This window comes from Nerophis lumbriciformis, linkage group LG37 (genome assembly GCF_033978685.3).
Source record: "Nerophis lumbriciformis linkage group LG37, RoL_Nlum_v2.1, whole genome shotgun sequence".
NCBI classification, from domain to species: Eukaryota; Metazoa; Chordata; class Actinopteri; order Syngnathiformes; family Syngnathidae; genus Nerophis; species Nerophis lumbriciformis.
The window spans coordinates 20942324-20959812 of record NC_084584.2 but is presented as its reverse complement, the minus strand read 5'-3'; the positions used below and the strand labels follow the sequence as shown (position 1 = coordinate 20959812).

At 34.1% G+C, this 17489-nt stretch overlaps 1 protein-coding gene across 4 annotated transcripts in view; it reads right to left on the bottom strand.

The window, feature by feature from the left end:
• Window positions 1-742: 742 nt before the first annotated feature.
• Window positions 743-17489, bottom strand: part of efna3a (ephrin-A3a) — a 280155-nt gene continuing 263408 nt past the window's right edge. The window contains exons 5-7 of one of the 4 annotated variants that reach the window (XM_061930723.1): window positions 7326-7363; window positions 1313-1454; window positions 743-1240 (exon numbers count right to left, since the gene is read on the bottom strand). In XM_061930723.1, coding sequence (XP_061786707.1) covers window positions 1338-1454; window positions 7326-7363 — 155 coding nt within the window. In that variant the 3' untranslated portion in view covers window positions 743-1240; window positions 1313-1337. The other 3 variants (XM_061930724.1, XM_061930722.1, XM_061930725.1) reach the window with 3 other exon arrangements.

The window sequence follows — 17489 nt, the reverse complement described above, 5'->3', positions numbered from 1 at the left end:
ATGGAGATTTTACGTGAAGGGATAGAGTACGTGTTTTACTCAATACCGTTCAATTCCTATACTGGAGAGTATTAGCGTGATACTCAAAACATTGTCTGAAAAAAGTAATTTTATTGAGTCAATGGGAACATTTTCGCTTAGTTGCAACTAAAATGTTATACTACTATGTATAAATGGATTTTTTTATATAAGATCAGGACTTGAATTTTTATAAAATATTTTTACAAAAATAAAGTTGGAATGGTATAAGAAAAAAGCATCACCATTTTACAAGAATAATGTTGAAGTGTTATATGAAGTATATATATATATATATATATATATATATATATATATATATATATATATATATATATATATATACCAAAACATTATACTTATGTTACATTAGATAAGATATGTTCACCTTATTCTTGTAAGAATAGTTTCCCCCTAGTAGAATTGGGTTATTTTACATTATTTTTGTCAAACAAAATATTTTTGGAATATCTAATGTATTTCAACAATATACAAATATAAAAACGACAGGGAAAATTAAATCTTAAATCTTGAAATATTGCTGCAAATATTTTGTTAAGTAATGATTGTATTCTTATCAAATTAAGTCCCCTTTTTACCATAAATTTGCAACTTTATAGTGGTAAAATTTTGATTTTGTTCCCCGTAATGGTATCATTTTATTGTCATTGTATTTCAACTTCATTCATGCAAACTTCCATGTTGGCTCTTATAAAATTTTCAGTCTTTTGTAAAAAAAAATGTTTTCCCCCTGTACTATTGTTTTACGTTTTCACACTTTTTCTCATAATGCACAGACATGTGCCATTTCTGACAATACTGTACACTTGCTTCGGGGCCAAGAAGTACAAAGTTACTTCAAAAACCACAAACACAGTTCCAGTCGTAGTAATGAAGATGATGGTGAACTTTTAGAGGAGTTATAACGTACAGAAGTAAAACATCTCCAAGATGAAGACATAAAATCAGACTTGAATGGAGAACAAAAATAGCTACTGTACACTTTTGACTTTAATCTTGTCGACTCGCTCTCTTATCAAAGGTCAGCTCATCCCTGCAACGGTTATACAACATTTAATAATGTTCTCCAAGTTATTTTCATTCTTGACCTCATGGCCTGATAAAAAAATAGTTTCTCTTTCGTCACTGATTTTATTTTTTCCCCCTAATAATCTACTGACTGACTCACTGCAGCTTAACCTGTAATCTTCTTGAAATCTGCCTAGCAACAAAAGCAGGTATTACAATATTGCTTTTTTTGTTTTTTATGTGACATTGCAGACTTTTACTATACCTTGATTCTGTTGCATATTAATCTCTTATCGATTCAGTAATTCCCATCGATGGGCTGAAAATGGATGGATGGATGGATGGATGGATGGATGGATGGATGGATGGATGGACTCCTCAAGATGGAGAGGACACATTGGCGACATCTATAGGTGGACAGCAGAATAGTTGTTTAATGCACTTGAACATACTGTGGATTTTTGTTGCTTTTTATTGGAGAAAAATATATTGAAATAAATATATAGAATAATAATAAAATATAGTAATTTTTTTTAAGCTTCAACCAAGAAAATTATGCTGATTTTAATAATTTTAGCATCTGATGTTTTTGCTATAAAATTCTTAAATATTCAGAAATACTATGAATTATTATTACTGTTTTTTTTTTAGTTTTTTTTTAGTTTTTGGCATCCCTTTACTACTTTTTTTCAAGTGTTATTGCGATTTTCCTGTCATAAAATTAACATTATTTAGCATAAAATTACAACATTCCTCCAACCTTTTTATTTACTTTTTTGAAATCATTCCTCTTGACCCTTTTTTTTTTTCTGTCAAAAAAAAAACAAAAACAATTTTTTTTGCGTAAAATGAAACGTAAAAAAGCTTTTACCGGATTAAAGTCACATTTCTTTTTTTCCTCCTCGTAATATTGTGACATTACCCTTCTAAGTTTTAGTCCATGTGACCCCTTGGAAGGCTGCGTTGCATTCAAGCGACACGGCTAAGGTGGGAAAAGTCATCACAACATAAATGTACAAAAGTACATTTGCAAAAAAAAGACTTTAATTGCTCATTTTTAATACAGACCTTGTGTTTTGTCTTTTTTTTTTTTTTTGAAAGTCATTCAGGGTAAACACATTTCTGGTGGTTGTCTTCAACATAATTAAGTAAATGCTTTTGACCCCGCCCCCTTTGCTTCTAAAGCTCCTCCCACTACAATAAGAGCACATTCTCTCATACGCGCTTGCATATTAAGATCCTACAAACGACTCCTTAACAAATTTCTAAGCGCCACAAACTCCAAAAGCGTGGACACGGGTACGCACAAATAGATGTTTTCTTTCACACACACATTTTGTCACACAGACACACACATTCTGTGTGATATGAACGCACATCACAGCACTTGTGAAACGCTGCCTATCCATCATGGCGGTGAGTGACATGCGCCTCTGAAGTTGCTGTAAAATAAATCCCCCCCCAAGTGAAAAAAGCAATACGGCACAGTAGCTTACGTGAAATGCAAACTCACGTGGATCCCAAATAAAATACTTCAATGCGGAAATGAATCGATGCAAAGTCGTCTTGTACGTCGATATAAAAAAAGTGAGCTTGTTTTGTTTTTTTTGTCTGTTTTTTTTTTTTTTTTATACATTCCCGCGACAGTCAGAAAAATAAGCAACAATCTTCTCAGGCACCTTCTGCACTGCATGGGCTCGTTTCCATGGCAACGGGCCATCAATGCTGATTGGCTGGGCACCTCTGTAGGCAGGTAACTTGTAGAGCATATACTAGGGCCACACTGAAAAGGACACATAAATTAAAAATATTACTAGAATAAAAACAGAATTTTGCGATAAAATGAAAAGTAAAAGCTTGTGCAATTTTAATATGATTTTTTTTTTCCACAGTCAGATTTGTTTACTGGGTGGAAATATTGAGTCATTGTCGTATAATTTAGTGATTTTTCTTCTCTGTCAAGCTTTCTTGCTAATAACATCACTTATTGCAGGTTTTTTTTTTTCACCATTTTTTGGTAATATTATGGCCTTTTTCTTGTTCTATGAATTAGCTATTATGCAGAAAAATCAGATTTTTTTAAATTTATTTTTTAATCTTAATATTAGGACTTTGTGCTGCATTAACTAAAATGCATGATTTTTGTACCTAATTTAAATATTTTTCTAAATCATGGCATTTTTTTAAAATAATTTTTTGACTTACTATCAAATTGTAGCGTTGGCTGATTATTTTTCGTAACATCCCAATATTTTTTTTTTCTCATAAAATTGTGAGTTTTAAAATGACCATAAGAAGTGTTTAACTTAAATTTTAAGATTACAACTGCTTGTAAAATGAAAATGTTTCCCCTTTTTTATATTTGTCATAAAATCTGGATTTTTTAAATGTTCTTTTCAAATTTAAATTGTAAAAATCTTTATTTTTGTCTTCTAAATTTAATCTTAAATTTACAACTATTTTGGTGCATTTTTTTCCTTCAAATTATTTGGCAAAAAACAAGGATTTAAATTTCAATTTTAATTGTAAAATTAGTATATTTTTTCCTTTCAACTTTAATCTTAAAATACAAATATTTTCTTGGATTTTCTTCTCACAATTTTTTTCTTTCAATGTTGGTCATAAAATCAGGACTTCAATTACAATTTTTAGTTACCATTCTAACTTTAACCTTAAGACAACAACTATGTTTTTGTACAACAACAATTTCTGTCTCCCCAATATTTGTTGTAGAATTCACTTTAATTTTGATTTGAATTTTAATTGTGAAATTACAACTTTTTTCTTGCTAAACGACCATATTTTTCTTCACAATATTTGTCATAAAATCCAAACTTAATAAATTTAATTAAAATGTTGTATTATTGTTAATTGTTTTCCCCTCCCATTATTTGTCGTAAAACCAGGACCCCCCCACCCCCAAAAACTTTTTTTTAAATATTTCTCATTAAAAACACACAACTTAAATTGTTTATACACATTTTAACTGTAAAATTACAGCTATTTTCTTGTTCAACAAACATTTATTTTTTCACAATGTTTGCCATAAAATCCAAACTTTAAATTTAATTTAAATGTTTAATTATTAAAACCATTTTCTTGTGAACATTTTGTAAAACCAGGACATTAATTTAAATTACATTTTAATCTTGAAAAAATAATTAAATAAACTAAAACTTTACAATTAAAACAAGCTTTTTTTTTTTCTCAATATTTTTCATTAAAAAAACAGGACTTGAATTTTTGATTGATACAGCTATTTTCTTGTTTAACAAACTTTTTTCTTCTTCACAATGTTTGTCATAAAATCAAACTTTAAATTTAATTTCAATTTGAATACTAAAATATTTTTTTCTTTGAACTTTTATCGTAAAATTACAACCATTTTTTTTGCAAAACAACCATTTTCTTCCCTCCCAATATTTGTCGTAAAACCAGGACATTAATTTAAATTGCATTGTAATGTTGAAAAGAAAAAAAACTACTTACATTTTACAATGTACAACATTTCTCATTAAAAAAAACAGAACTTTTTAATTTTCCATTTCAATTTAAACTGTAAAATTACAACCATTTTCTTGTAAAACAACCATTTTTCCCTTCGCATAATTTTTTTGTAAAACCTTATTTCAATTTCAATTTGAATGTTGAAAACATTTTTTTACCTAAATTTTACAATTAAAAGCACCATTTTTTTTCAATATTTCTCCTAAAATCACGACTTTAATTTGACCCTAAATAAAAAATTTAACATGACCAGGATCTGCCTAAACTTAAATTTTACAAAGAAAACTGTTGTTTTTTCCCCTTAATATTAGGACTATTTTCTTATAATCACATTTTTTGGGGAAAAATAATAAAAAAACATTTATAGAATTATTAAAATTTCACTCTCATATTTGCTTGTAATATTCAAAAGTCATTCTTAGTCTTTTATCCACTATATATTACAACTTTTTTCTTGTTTAACAACCATTTTTTTCTTCACAATATTTGTCAAAAAAATCCAAACTTTAAATTTAATTTCAATCTTTAATTGTAAAAATTATTTTCCTTTTAACTTTTCGTAAAATTACAACCATTTTCTTGTAAAACAACAATTTTTCCCTTCGCATTATTTTTTTGTAAAACCGTAAAACTTTAATTTCAACTTAAATTTTAATGTTGAAAAAAAAGTTTTTACCTAAATTTTACAATTAAAAGCACCATTTTTTCCCCAATATTTCTCCTAAAATCACGACTTAATTTGAACCTAAATACAATTTTTAACATGACCAGATTTTGCTTAAACTTAAAATTTTACAATGAAAACTATTGTTTTGTTATTTTTGTTAATATTAGGACTATTTTCATATAATTGGGGGAAACAACAATACTTTTTCATAGAATTATTACAATTTCACTCTCATATTTGCTTGTAATATTTGAAAGTCATTCTCAGTCTTTTATCCACTATATATTACATTTTTTTTCTTGTTTAACAACCATTTTTTTCTTCACAATATTTGTCATAAAATCCAAAATTTAAATTTAATTTCAATCTTTAATTGTAAAAAATTATTTTCCTTTTAACTTTTCGTAAAATTACAACCATTTTCTTGTAAAACAACAATTTTTCCCTTCGCATTATTTTTTTGTAAAACCGTAAAACTTTAATTTCAACTTAAATTTTAATGTTGAAAAAAAAGTTTTTACCTAAATTTTACAATTACAAGCACCATTTTTTTCCCAATATTTCTCCTAAAATCACGACTTAATTTGAACCTAAATACAATTTTTAACATGACCAGATTTTGCTTAAACTTAAAATTTTACAATGAAAACTATTGTTTTGTTATTTTTCTTAATATTAGGACTATTTTCATATAATTGGGGGAAACAACAATACTTTTTCATAGAATTATTACAATTTCACTCTCATATTTGCTTGTAATATTTGAAAGTCATTCTCAGTCTTTTATCCACTATATATTACATTTTTTTCCTTGTTTAACAACCATTTTTTTCTTCACAATATTTGTCATAAAATCCAAAATTTAAATTTAATTTCAATCTTTAATTGTAAAAATTATTTTCCTTTTAACTTTTCGTAAAATAACAACCATTTTCTTGTAAAACAACCATTTCCGCCTTCGCATTATTTATTTGTCGTAAAACCGAAAAACTTTAATTTCAACTTAAATTTGAATGTTGAAAAAAAATTATTTACCTAAATTTTACAACTAAAACCACAATTTTTTCAATATTTATCCTAAAATCACAACTTTAATTTGAACCTAAATACATTTTTTTAACACGACCAGATTTTGCCTAAACTTAAATTTCACAATGAAAACTATTGTTTTGTTATTTTTATTAATATTAGGACTATTTTCAAATAATCACATTTTTTGGGGGGGAAATAATACTACTTTTTCATAGAATTATTACAATTTCACTCTCATATTTGCTTTAAAAATGGAAATTCATTCTTTTATCCACTATATATTACAACTTTTTTTGTCAACTCAGCACATGCTTCACGTAGGTGTATGACGTCATCCTCGTAATATTATTGATGTTTGTCCTTCCCAGTGTGTCCCTACAATACTTGCTGATTGGCAGGAGTAAGACGAGGTGGTGGAGTGTGAGAAGAAAGAAGGAGCAATGGAGAGAAGGAGAAAACGAGCACTTTGTCTACTGGACCTCCGCTAAGTGCCACCAAAGTCTTTGTTGTGTAGAGCAGAGAAGTGAAGGCAGGAAACAGGCAGGAAGGACGTAGACGAGGTTGGCTATCCTCTAACAAAACGAAAATATCCACAGAGAGAAGGAGAGAGGAGGAAAATGGTTGTTCGAGAAAGGCCTCCTTTAAATTCCTTTCTTCTTCAAGAAGTGAGGACATTCTTCACGGTCCAGGACAAAAATTGTCGTCCATTTTGTTGAAAAGTTAAGCATCCTTAATCCACCCCAATGCTACACTTGTGTCATCAGTCGGATTGACGGCGACTTCCTCGTTAGGAGTCTGCTTGTGGTCACATGATGCCTGAAATGATCATGTGACACCACGGTGTAAAGCAAACAATTACAAAAAAAAAAAAAGGCCTCTCCGACTTGTTTTCTGTTCTTTTTTTCAATCCGGTCATTTCTCTTCTTGTTTGTTTTACATCTTGGCGAAGCCCTTTCAGTAAAAAAAAGGCGCGGTCCGAGTGGCGTCGCTAGGACAGGAGGGGGGCGCCAACCAGCAGCATGGCGGCCACCGTCATGAGGAGGTGGTCACGTGACGGACTGCTGCCACTCACGCTCTTCTCCAGCTTGGGAACTTCAGGGTTAAACTCGTCTGCAAGCAGAAGAACACAATGTGTGAGTAAGCAAGTGTGTAAGTAAGTGTGCAAGTGTGTGTGTAAGTGTGTAAGTAAGTGTGTGTAAGTGTGTGTAAGTATGTATGTGTAAGTGTGTGAGTAAGGCTGTGTAAGTAAGTGTGTGTAAGTGTGCAAGTGTGTATATAAGTGTGTAAGTATGTGTGTGTAAGTGTGTAAGCAAGTGTGTAAGTCTCTAAGTAAGTGTGTGTGTAAGTGTGTAAGTATGTACATGTAAGTGTGTGAGTAAGGCTGTGTAAGTAAGTGTGTGAGTGTGTATATAAGTCTGTAAGTATGTGTGTAAGTGTGTAAGTAAGTGTGTAAGTCTCTAAGTAAGTGTGTGTAAGTGTGTAAGTATGTATGTGTAAGTGTGTGAGTAAGGCTGTGTAAGTAAGTGTGTGTAAGTAAGTGTGTAAGTATGTGTGTGTAAGTGTCTAAGTAAGTGTGTGTGTGTGTGTGTGTAAGTATGTACGTGTAAGTGTGTGTGTAAGTGTGTAAGTATGTACGTGTAAGTGTGTGAGTAAGAACGTGCAAGTAAGTGTGTGTATGTGTGTAAGTGTGTAAGTAAGTGTGGAAGTATGTGTGTGTGTAAGTATGTATGTGTTAAGTGTGTGTGTGTAAGTGTTTAAGTATGTATGTGTAAGTGTGTAAGTGTGTGTGTAAGTGTGTCAGTATGTGTGTGTAAGTGTGTAAGTAAGTGTGTGTAAGTAAGGATGCGTAAGTGTGTAAATAAGTGTGTGTGAGGGTGTAAGTAAGTGTGTAAGTATGTGATGTTTAAGTGTGTAAGTATGTGTGTGTAAGTGTGTCAGTATGTGTGCGTGAGTGTGTAAGTATGTATGTGTAAGTGCGTCAGTATGTGTGTGTAATTGTGTGTGTAAGCGTGTGCACCAAATAAAAACAACAATATTTATTTTGAAGACAAAACATTTCTAGTTTTTCACAGTGAAGTCTTACTACAATTTGAATATTTTTTAGTTAAATTAGATGTTTTTTTTCCCGTAATATTCTTTACGTTTTGTAATCTTTATATACATATGTACGTATACATATATACATACATATATACATACATACTGTACATACATACATATACATACACATATATACATACACATCCATAAATATATATATATATATACACATATCTATATACATAAATATACATATATATATGTATACAAATATATATATATATATATATATACATACATATGTACATATATACATACACATACATATACATATACATAGGCTTTGTACCGAGGATGTCGTTGTGGCTTGTGCAGCCCTTTGAGACACTTGTGATTTAGGGCCAGTGTTGGGTTAGTTACTGAAAAGCAGTAACTAGTTACAGTTACTAGTTACTTCATTTCAAAAGTAACTCAGTTACTAACTCAGTTACTTACACCAAAAAGTAATGCGTTACTGTGAAAAGTAACTATTTAGTTACTTCTTTTTTCTTTTCTTTTTTTAAAGCTCCAATTAATGCCCTTTTAGCCTTCATTTCAGTACTGTTATTGCACTGGAGAATAATACAATCTGTTGATCAACTTGACATGCATTTGCATCACTCAACTCTGCTAAGCCATGTGGTCTACATACAACACACAAAGACAAAGATATGTTACAAAGGCCAATTTGTTTCTGGCCAGAACAAATTGACAAAACTATTTTAAATAGCTGCAACATAACATACATAAGTAACAAACAGCATAATAACAGCATAGATGTAAACCAAGAAAGGCACACACTACATACACAAAGTCTAACCAGGCATTTTCTTCCTCAAGTAATTCTTATACAAAATCATGTCTGAAACCCAGAACACTACACATTTCCCCAGTTTTAGTTTAGAGAGAAGGAAAGATTGGCCTGGCCCACTAGGATCCCTCTTTATGTTTGTGAACTTTATAGTCTATACATTTAGAGTGATGTGATAATCAAACACTCTAGAAGTCTAGAATGAAAGAGTATATAAGAGAATTGACAGCAACGTTCCCTCTCAGGAGCGCACATGTGCAATTGCGCACTGCTCAAGCGTCCTCTGCGCACGGCAAATCTATGCCATGCACAAAATCAAATAAAAAAAATAAGCGCATAACAATTTTCGACACGACACGGACACGACAGAGAAAACCGTTTTCGTCATCATTGTTCAAATATTGTAACGTCTGTCGAGACGCTTTGAGGACATGAATTCCATCCATCACTTTACTGAGCAAAACTCTTTACTGTCGGCCATAAACACATCACCAAAACATTAGTAAAAAAAATTATATCTAGCAAAACTGGTCATTTTCTGCAGTACAAACCAGACCAAAAGCAACTTTGTTATATCAACAGCAGCCGCTCGCTCTCTCACGTGCGCCAACACTTGCACATATGGCACTTAGCCAGTGATGCGTTTACAGCCACACAAAAAGTCGGACAACTCCAACACCACACATAAAGTGTCATTCCAGGTCGTTACACTATGATTTACCAATCAAATGTGTGCTTATTCTAGTGTCATTTATTAGGAATCTTAATTTATAAATATTAATCATTAAATGCTGTTAGTATATTAAATAAATATTTTTTACAAACAGGAAGTTGCAGGAATGTACACATGATCCCCTGCTTACATCTCATTGTGCAACATGTGAATGTTTTAATGGGAACTAAATGCAATGTCTGAAAGGGGTACAAATTATTTCCAAAGCAGGACCTCCACCCAGACAAACAATACAAGTACACAGTTCATGAAAAACAATATTTGTTGTTATTGTCATTATAAGTGGGCCTAAACACTTATATTAGAAATGGAAATGACTGCTGTCATTTGATTATAATAATAAGAGAATGTTGTCTGTCTATCTGTGTTGGCCCTGTGATGAGGTGGGGACTTGTCCAGGGTGTACCCTGCCTTCCGCCCGAATGCAGCTGAGATAGGCTCCAGCGACCCCGAAAGGGACAAGCGGTAGAAATGGATGGATGGATGGAGATGTAAGTTGTTATTTAGTGAGGTTTGGGACAGGTGTGCTGCTGGTGTAGCCACAGTGTGCACGTCTAAAGTTGCTCACATGGACTCCACTCAATGCTCAGGGACTTTTTGCATTTGCTCACACATGAACAATTAGAGGGAACATTGATTGACAGAGTGTGTGTACCTTCAGCGGTGAATGGTGGTGGTGGAGGAGGTGAAGTGGCATCAGAGTCTCTGTCTCTCTTTACTAGCTTCGTCGAAGCATGTTGCTTATGTAGCTTGTTTCAGCAGATTTGAATTGCTGTTTTGGGCAGTAGATGGCATCTTTGATCCAAAGCACAATTTACATTTAACTAAAATGTTATTTTCTTTGTGCTCGACAAAAGAAAAGTAGTGAAAATATCTCCATGTTAGCAAACTCGACTTCTGGCTCCGCCATGACCAGACACGCCCCCCCCCCCCCCCGCCCCTCGCTCCCCACACTCACACTCAGACACACCCACACAGAGCGCATGTCTCTCTCTCTTCTCCGGCTTGTGACACAAGAAGAATCAGAACGATGACAAAGCAGCGCTCCGATAAAACACACTTTATACTACATAAAAAGTAACGTAAAATAACGCAGTAACGCATCATGTAGTAACGGTAACGGAGTTACTGAATATAAAAAAATAACGCGTTAGATTACTAGTTACCGCCGAAACTAACGGCGTTACAGTAACGCGTTACTTTGTAACGCGTTAGTCCCAACACTGTTTAGGGCTATATAAATAAACATTGATTGATTGATATATATATATGTGTATGTATATATATATATATATATATATATATACATATATATGTATACAAATATATATATAAATATGTATATATATATATATATGTATGTATATATATACATATATATATATATATATATATATATACACATATATATATGTATACAAATATATATATATATATATATATATATATATATATATATATATATATATATATATATATATATATATATATATTATTATATATTATATATATATTGTTGGTTGGGGAGGAGATCTTGCCCCAAGTGGAGGAGTTCAAGTACCTCGGAGTCTTGTTCACGAGTGGGGGGAGAGTTGATCGTGAGATCGACAGGCGGATCGGTGCGGCGTCTTCAGTAATGCGGACGCTGTATCGATCCGTTGTGGTGAAGAAGGAGCTGAGCCGGAAGGCAAAGCTCTCGATTTACCGGTCGATCTACGTTCCCATCCTCACCTATGGTCAAGAGCTTTGGGTCATGACCGAAAGGACAAGATCGCGGGTACAAGCGGCCGAAATGAGTTTCCTCCGCCGAGTGGCGGGGCTCTCCCTTAGAGATAGGGTGAGAAGCTCTGTCATTCGGAGAGAGCTCAAAGTAAAGCCGCAGCTCCTCCACATCGAGAGGAGCCAGATGAGGTGGTTCGGGCATCTGGTCAGGATGCCACCCGAACGCCTCCCTAGGAAGGTGTTTCGGGCACGTCCGACCGGTAGGAGGCCACGGGGAAGACCCAGGACACGCTGGGAAGACTATCTCTCCCGGCTGGCCTGGGAACGCCTCGGGATCCCCCGGGAGGAGCTGGACGAAGTGGCTGGGGAGAGGGAAGTCTGGGCTTCCCTGCTTAAGCTGCTGCCCCCGCGACCCGACCTCGGATAAGCGGAAGAAGATGGATGGATGGATGGATATATATATATATCTTTATATATACATACATATATACATACACATATACACATACATAAACATATATATATATATATACATATATATATGTATACAAATATATATATATATATTTATACATACATACATATATACATACATACATATGTACATATGTACATATATACATACACATACATATATATATATATATATATATATATATATATATATATATATATATATATATATATATATATATATATACATATATATATATATATGTATACACACACACACACACACGTACATACGCATATAGTGTTATTTTACTACAATAGAGACTTTTGTCGAGGCGAGAACTAATTATTCATGTTTCTTATGGAGAAGTAGACTTCACTATACAAACTTTTTGTTTTACTTACAAACCATGTTCATGAACCAATTAAGTTCATAAATCGAGGTTCCATTGTACATTTTCTTGCACTATTAAGAGGCAGTATTTCTTTTCATATTACTTATAGTATGTTTTCTTCCTGTAAATAAGATCACAATATCATCCCTTTTTACCCGCAAAAGCATTGCAACTTTTTATTCGGAAATATACGGATATTTTGTCATGCAGTGAGCGAGGGCAACAAAGCCCAGCGACATTATGAATTCCTCACTGTGATGCATGCAAATATGAGGAGGAGACATGATGCAATTATCAACAAAGCAGCAATTACCATCATTGGCTTGATGTAATAGAATGGAAATGAAACAAGCATCTTTTCATACTAATGATGTTTTCTTGCTGCAGGGCTTTCAATCACAGCAAATTAGCGCTGCATCGCCATTGATTAGACACAACAAGAACATTAGCCCGAGGAGGGGGAAACATGGCCAAAGAGCTGCGGGGAGAGACCAGGCTTCCAGTAATTTGCTAAAAAGTAGACGAGGATTCGTCGGCACTTGCGGAACGCTTCACGGTACACGGAGAGACGGATCATGTATCAGCACTGGGCCCCAACACTTCTTTGATTAGCAATCATCGCTCTTTCACGAACCGTATCCAACATCATGACAACACACACCGGGGGAAGAATAAAAATGTATCATTTTACACGAATAAAGCTGTAAAATGTATACAATAAAACATATATTACTACAATATATACGATAGTGATATTTCAAGTGTAATATGACAAAATTGACGTCGTATTACAATACTGCATACTTGCCAATCTTGAGACCTCCGATTTCGGGAGGTGGGGGGATGGGGGGGCGTGGTCTGGACGGGGGCGTGGTTAAGAGGAGAGGAGTATATTGACAGCTAGAATTCAAGTATTTCATACGTACATATATATATATATATATATATATATATATATATATATATTTGAGATAGGCTCCAGCGCCCCCCGCGACCCCAAAGGGAATAAGCGGTAGAAAATGGATGGATGGATGGATATATATATATATATATATATATATATATATATATATATTATATATATATCTACATCCTGAAAGTATGCAAACAAAACTGTGTTTAGATAATTGATACTTCAAACTTGCATAAAAAAATCTTAAGGAATATAACGTAACTTGGCTTCTGAGAGCTTCAAAATGTAATGAACAAAATGCTAAAGTTGTTGATAAACAAGTAATTATTTTAATAATTAAATATGGTCATTTTAAATGAATTATTATGATCATTTAAAATTAATGATTTCAAATATGTTTATTTTAATGTATAATTCTATGGCTGGATGTAATAAGGAGTCAGAAAAAATAAATAAAAATACAATTAATTTTGATGTTTTTAGCAAAATATAGTAACATTTTTTTTTTTTAATTAATAAATATATTTATTTTTAGGTAAGATAAACATAATAATACAATGTATCTCTAGTCTGGATGATTTAGTTCCTGTCACCCCTGTTGTCATAAAGAAAAGGCTGTCCTCACTCAGGTCCGCATGGAGCTGGAGGGGGCGTGGCCTCCAGCTCCGGCTGAAAATCGGGAGATTTTCGGGAGAATATTTTTCCCGGGAGGTTTTTGGGAGAGGCGCTGAATTTCGGGAGTCTCCCGGAAAATTCGGGAGGGTTGGCAAGTATGCAATACTGCGAAGTACTTTATCCCTAAACCAGCATCAAAGACGATGATACTACTTTAGGTCTTTTAAAGTGTTGTAAAAAAATATTATAAAACATGATGCATCGTATCGTTATCGCTGTCACGATACAGAATCCACTGCAGCAAAAGTTAATATTGCATGTGTTGTTTTCTTCTTGGGACTAGCAGTAAAACAATATTGTGCTGTATCGCTATTTGTCATGGTACAGTATCAAACGCATGTTGTATTTTGTTACTATTACTGTACAGCACAATATATTCAGATATAATTGTTATTCAGATATAGTGTATCGTTATCACTCACAGTACAGTATCATTATACCACTATATAAAAAAAAAAAATCAATATTGCGATGTGTTGGATCTTTATCACTGATATTGCAGTATCATTAAACCACTTGCAAATATCATTACTGTGATGTATTGTATTAATATCACTGAATGTACAGTATCATTAAACCACTAGCAAATATCAATATTATGTTGTGATGCATCATATTGTATCACTCAAAGAAAAGTGTCATAGCCCTTCAGCAAACATCGATATTTTTAATATATTGTATCAGTTTATCTCCCAGTACAGTTATACCAGACCCCTGGCAAATATCGATACTATGATCTATCGTTATCATTAAAAGTACACTATTGTTATCCACCACTTGCAAATATTAATCCATCCATCCATTTTCTACCGCTTGTCTCTTTCGGGGTGGCAGGGGGTGCTGGAGCCTATCTCAGCTGCATTTGGGCGGAAGGCGGGGTACACCCTGGACAAGTCACCACCTCATCGCAGGATGCAATGTATTGTATCGTTATGACTTCATGTAGAATAATATTACACACCGCTAGTAAATATTAATATTGCAATGTATTGTTATCGTTGCCACTCAAATACAATATCACCACTAGCAACTATCGATAAGACAGAGTATTCTGTCGATATCGCTCACAGCAGTATTTTTACACTTTTAGAGAGTAGCGATATTGCTTGTATTGTATCGTTATCCCTCAAATTACGGTATCATTAGACTTTAAGAATAGTATTATCATCATCTCAATACAGTATTGTAATACACACCACTAGTACATATCGATATTATCATTCAAGTAGTTGGGAAAGGGCATGTTCACCACTGTGTTACATCACCTTTTCTTTTAACAACACTCAGTAAATGTTTGGGAACTGAGGAGACACATTTTTTAAGATTCTCAGGTGGAATTCTTTCCCATTCTTGCTTGATGTACAGCATAAGTTGTTCAACAGTCCGGGGGTCTCTGTTGTGGTATTTTAGGCTTCATAATGTGCCACACATTTTCAATGGGAGACAGGTCTGGACTGCAGGCAGGCCAGTCTAGTACCCGCACTCTTTTACTATGAAGCCACGTTGATGTAACACGTGGCTTGGCATTGTCTTGCTGAAATAAGCAGGGGCGTCCATGGTAACGTTGCTTGGATGGCAACATATGTTGCTCCAAAACCTGTACGTACCTTTCAGCATTAATGGCGCCTTCACAGATGTGTAAGTTACCCATGTCTTGCGCACTAATACACCCCCATACCATCACAGATGCTGGCTTTTCAACTTTGCGCCTATAACAATCCGGTTGGTTCTTTTCCTCTTTGGTCCGGAGGACACGATGACCACAGTTTCCAAAAACAATTTGAAATGTGGACTCGTCAGACCACAGAACACTTTTCCACTTTGTATCAGTCCATCTTAGATGAGCTCAGGCCCAGCGAAGCCGACGGCGTTTCTGGGTGTTGTTGATAAACGGTTTTCGCCTTGCATAGGAGAGTTTTAACTTGCACTTACAGACGTAGCAACCAACTGTAGTTACTGACAGTGGGTTTCTGAAGTGTTCCTGAGCCCATGTGGTGATATCCTTTACACACTGATGTCGCTTGTTGATGCAGTACAGCCTGAGGGATCGAAGGTCACGGGCTTAGCTGCTTACGTGCAGTGATTTCTCCAGATTCTCTGAACCCTTTCATGATATTACGGACCTTAGATGGTGAAATCCCTAAATTCCTTGCAATAGCTGGTTGAGAAAGGTCTTTCTTAAACTGTTCAACAATTTGCTCACGCATTTGTTGACAAAGTGGTGACCCTCGCCCCATCCTTGTTTGTGAATGACTGAGCATTTCATGGAATCTACTTTTATACCCAATCATGGCACCCACCTGTTCCCAATTTGCCTGTTCACCTGTGAGATGTTCCAAATAAGTGTTTGATGAGCATTCCTCAACTTTATCAATATTTATTGCCACCTTTCCCAACTTCTTTGTCACGTGTTGCTGGCATCAAATTCTAAAGTTAATGATTATTTGCAAAAAAAATAAAAAAGTTTATCAGTTTGAACATCAAATATGTTGTCTTTGTAGCATATTCAACTGAATATGGGTTGAAAAGGATTTGCAAATCATTGTATTCCGTTTATATTGACATCTAACACAATTTCCCAACGCATATGGAAACGGGGTTTGTAGACACAATATCGCAATGTATTGTTGCAGAGTACTGTATCGTTACCACAGAAAATATCAATATCGTCACTTTTTCCTGGCACTGTATCATTAGATCACTAGCAATAAACCACACTGTTATTCATCATGCTACAGTATCAACATTAGTATAGTAATACGATCAGTATCTGTAGACCTTCAGCTAATATCATTTTTTAGATATAGCTTATTGATATCGCTTACAGTACTAGCAACTACGATATCGTGATAGCGTTCTTTCTGGGTTGTTTCTGATCAGTCAGTGTTGCTCCTTGAGCCCCCCCTCCACATTTGTTATCTTTGGCGGCGTAGTGCGAGGATGCCGGCGTGGTGTGTCATCGCCACACAAAGACGGTCATGTGATAACTTTGACGTCAGCGCGAGTTATAAAACGGAACAAGCCTCAACGTTGGACGAGAAGACAACATTCCACATCTGTCAGAGCTCACCCCGTATCATCTCGGTCACACTCCCTGCCTTACACAAGCCGTATCAACTTGGTGGCATTGGCACTAAATGCACAATGCAATACAACGATATCACACATTGCTGCATCGATACTTGCTGCTGCGGCGTAACAACACTGTACTGCGAGCAATAACGTGCATTGTTGTATCAATATTTCCTGGTGGTGTAACGATACGGTACTGCAAGTGATAGCAATACGATACATTGCAATATGTGTTGATACTGTACTCTGATGGATAATATGAAACATCTCTTATAGCTAATGGTTTAAGTGATGAAAATACAAATCTTTAAAATATCAATATTTACAATGACAATACCGAACATTAAAATATCGATATTTACTTTTAACAATATGATACATTG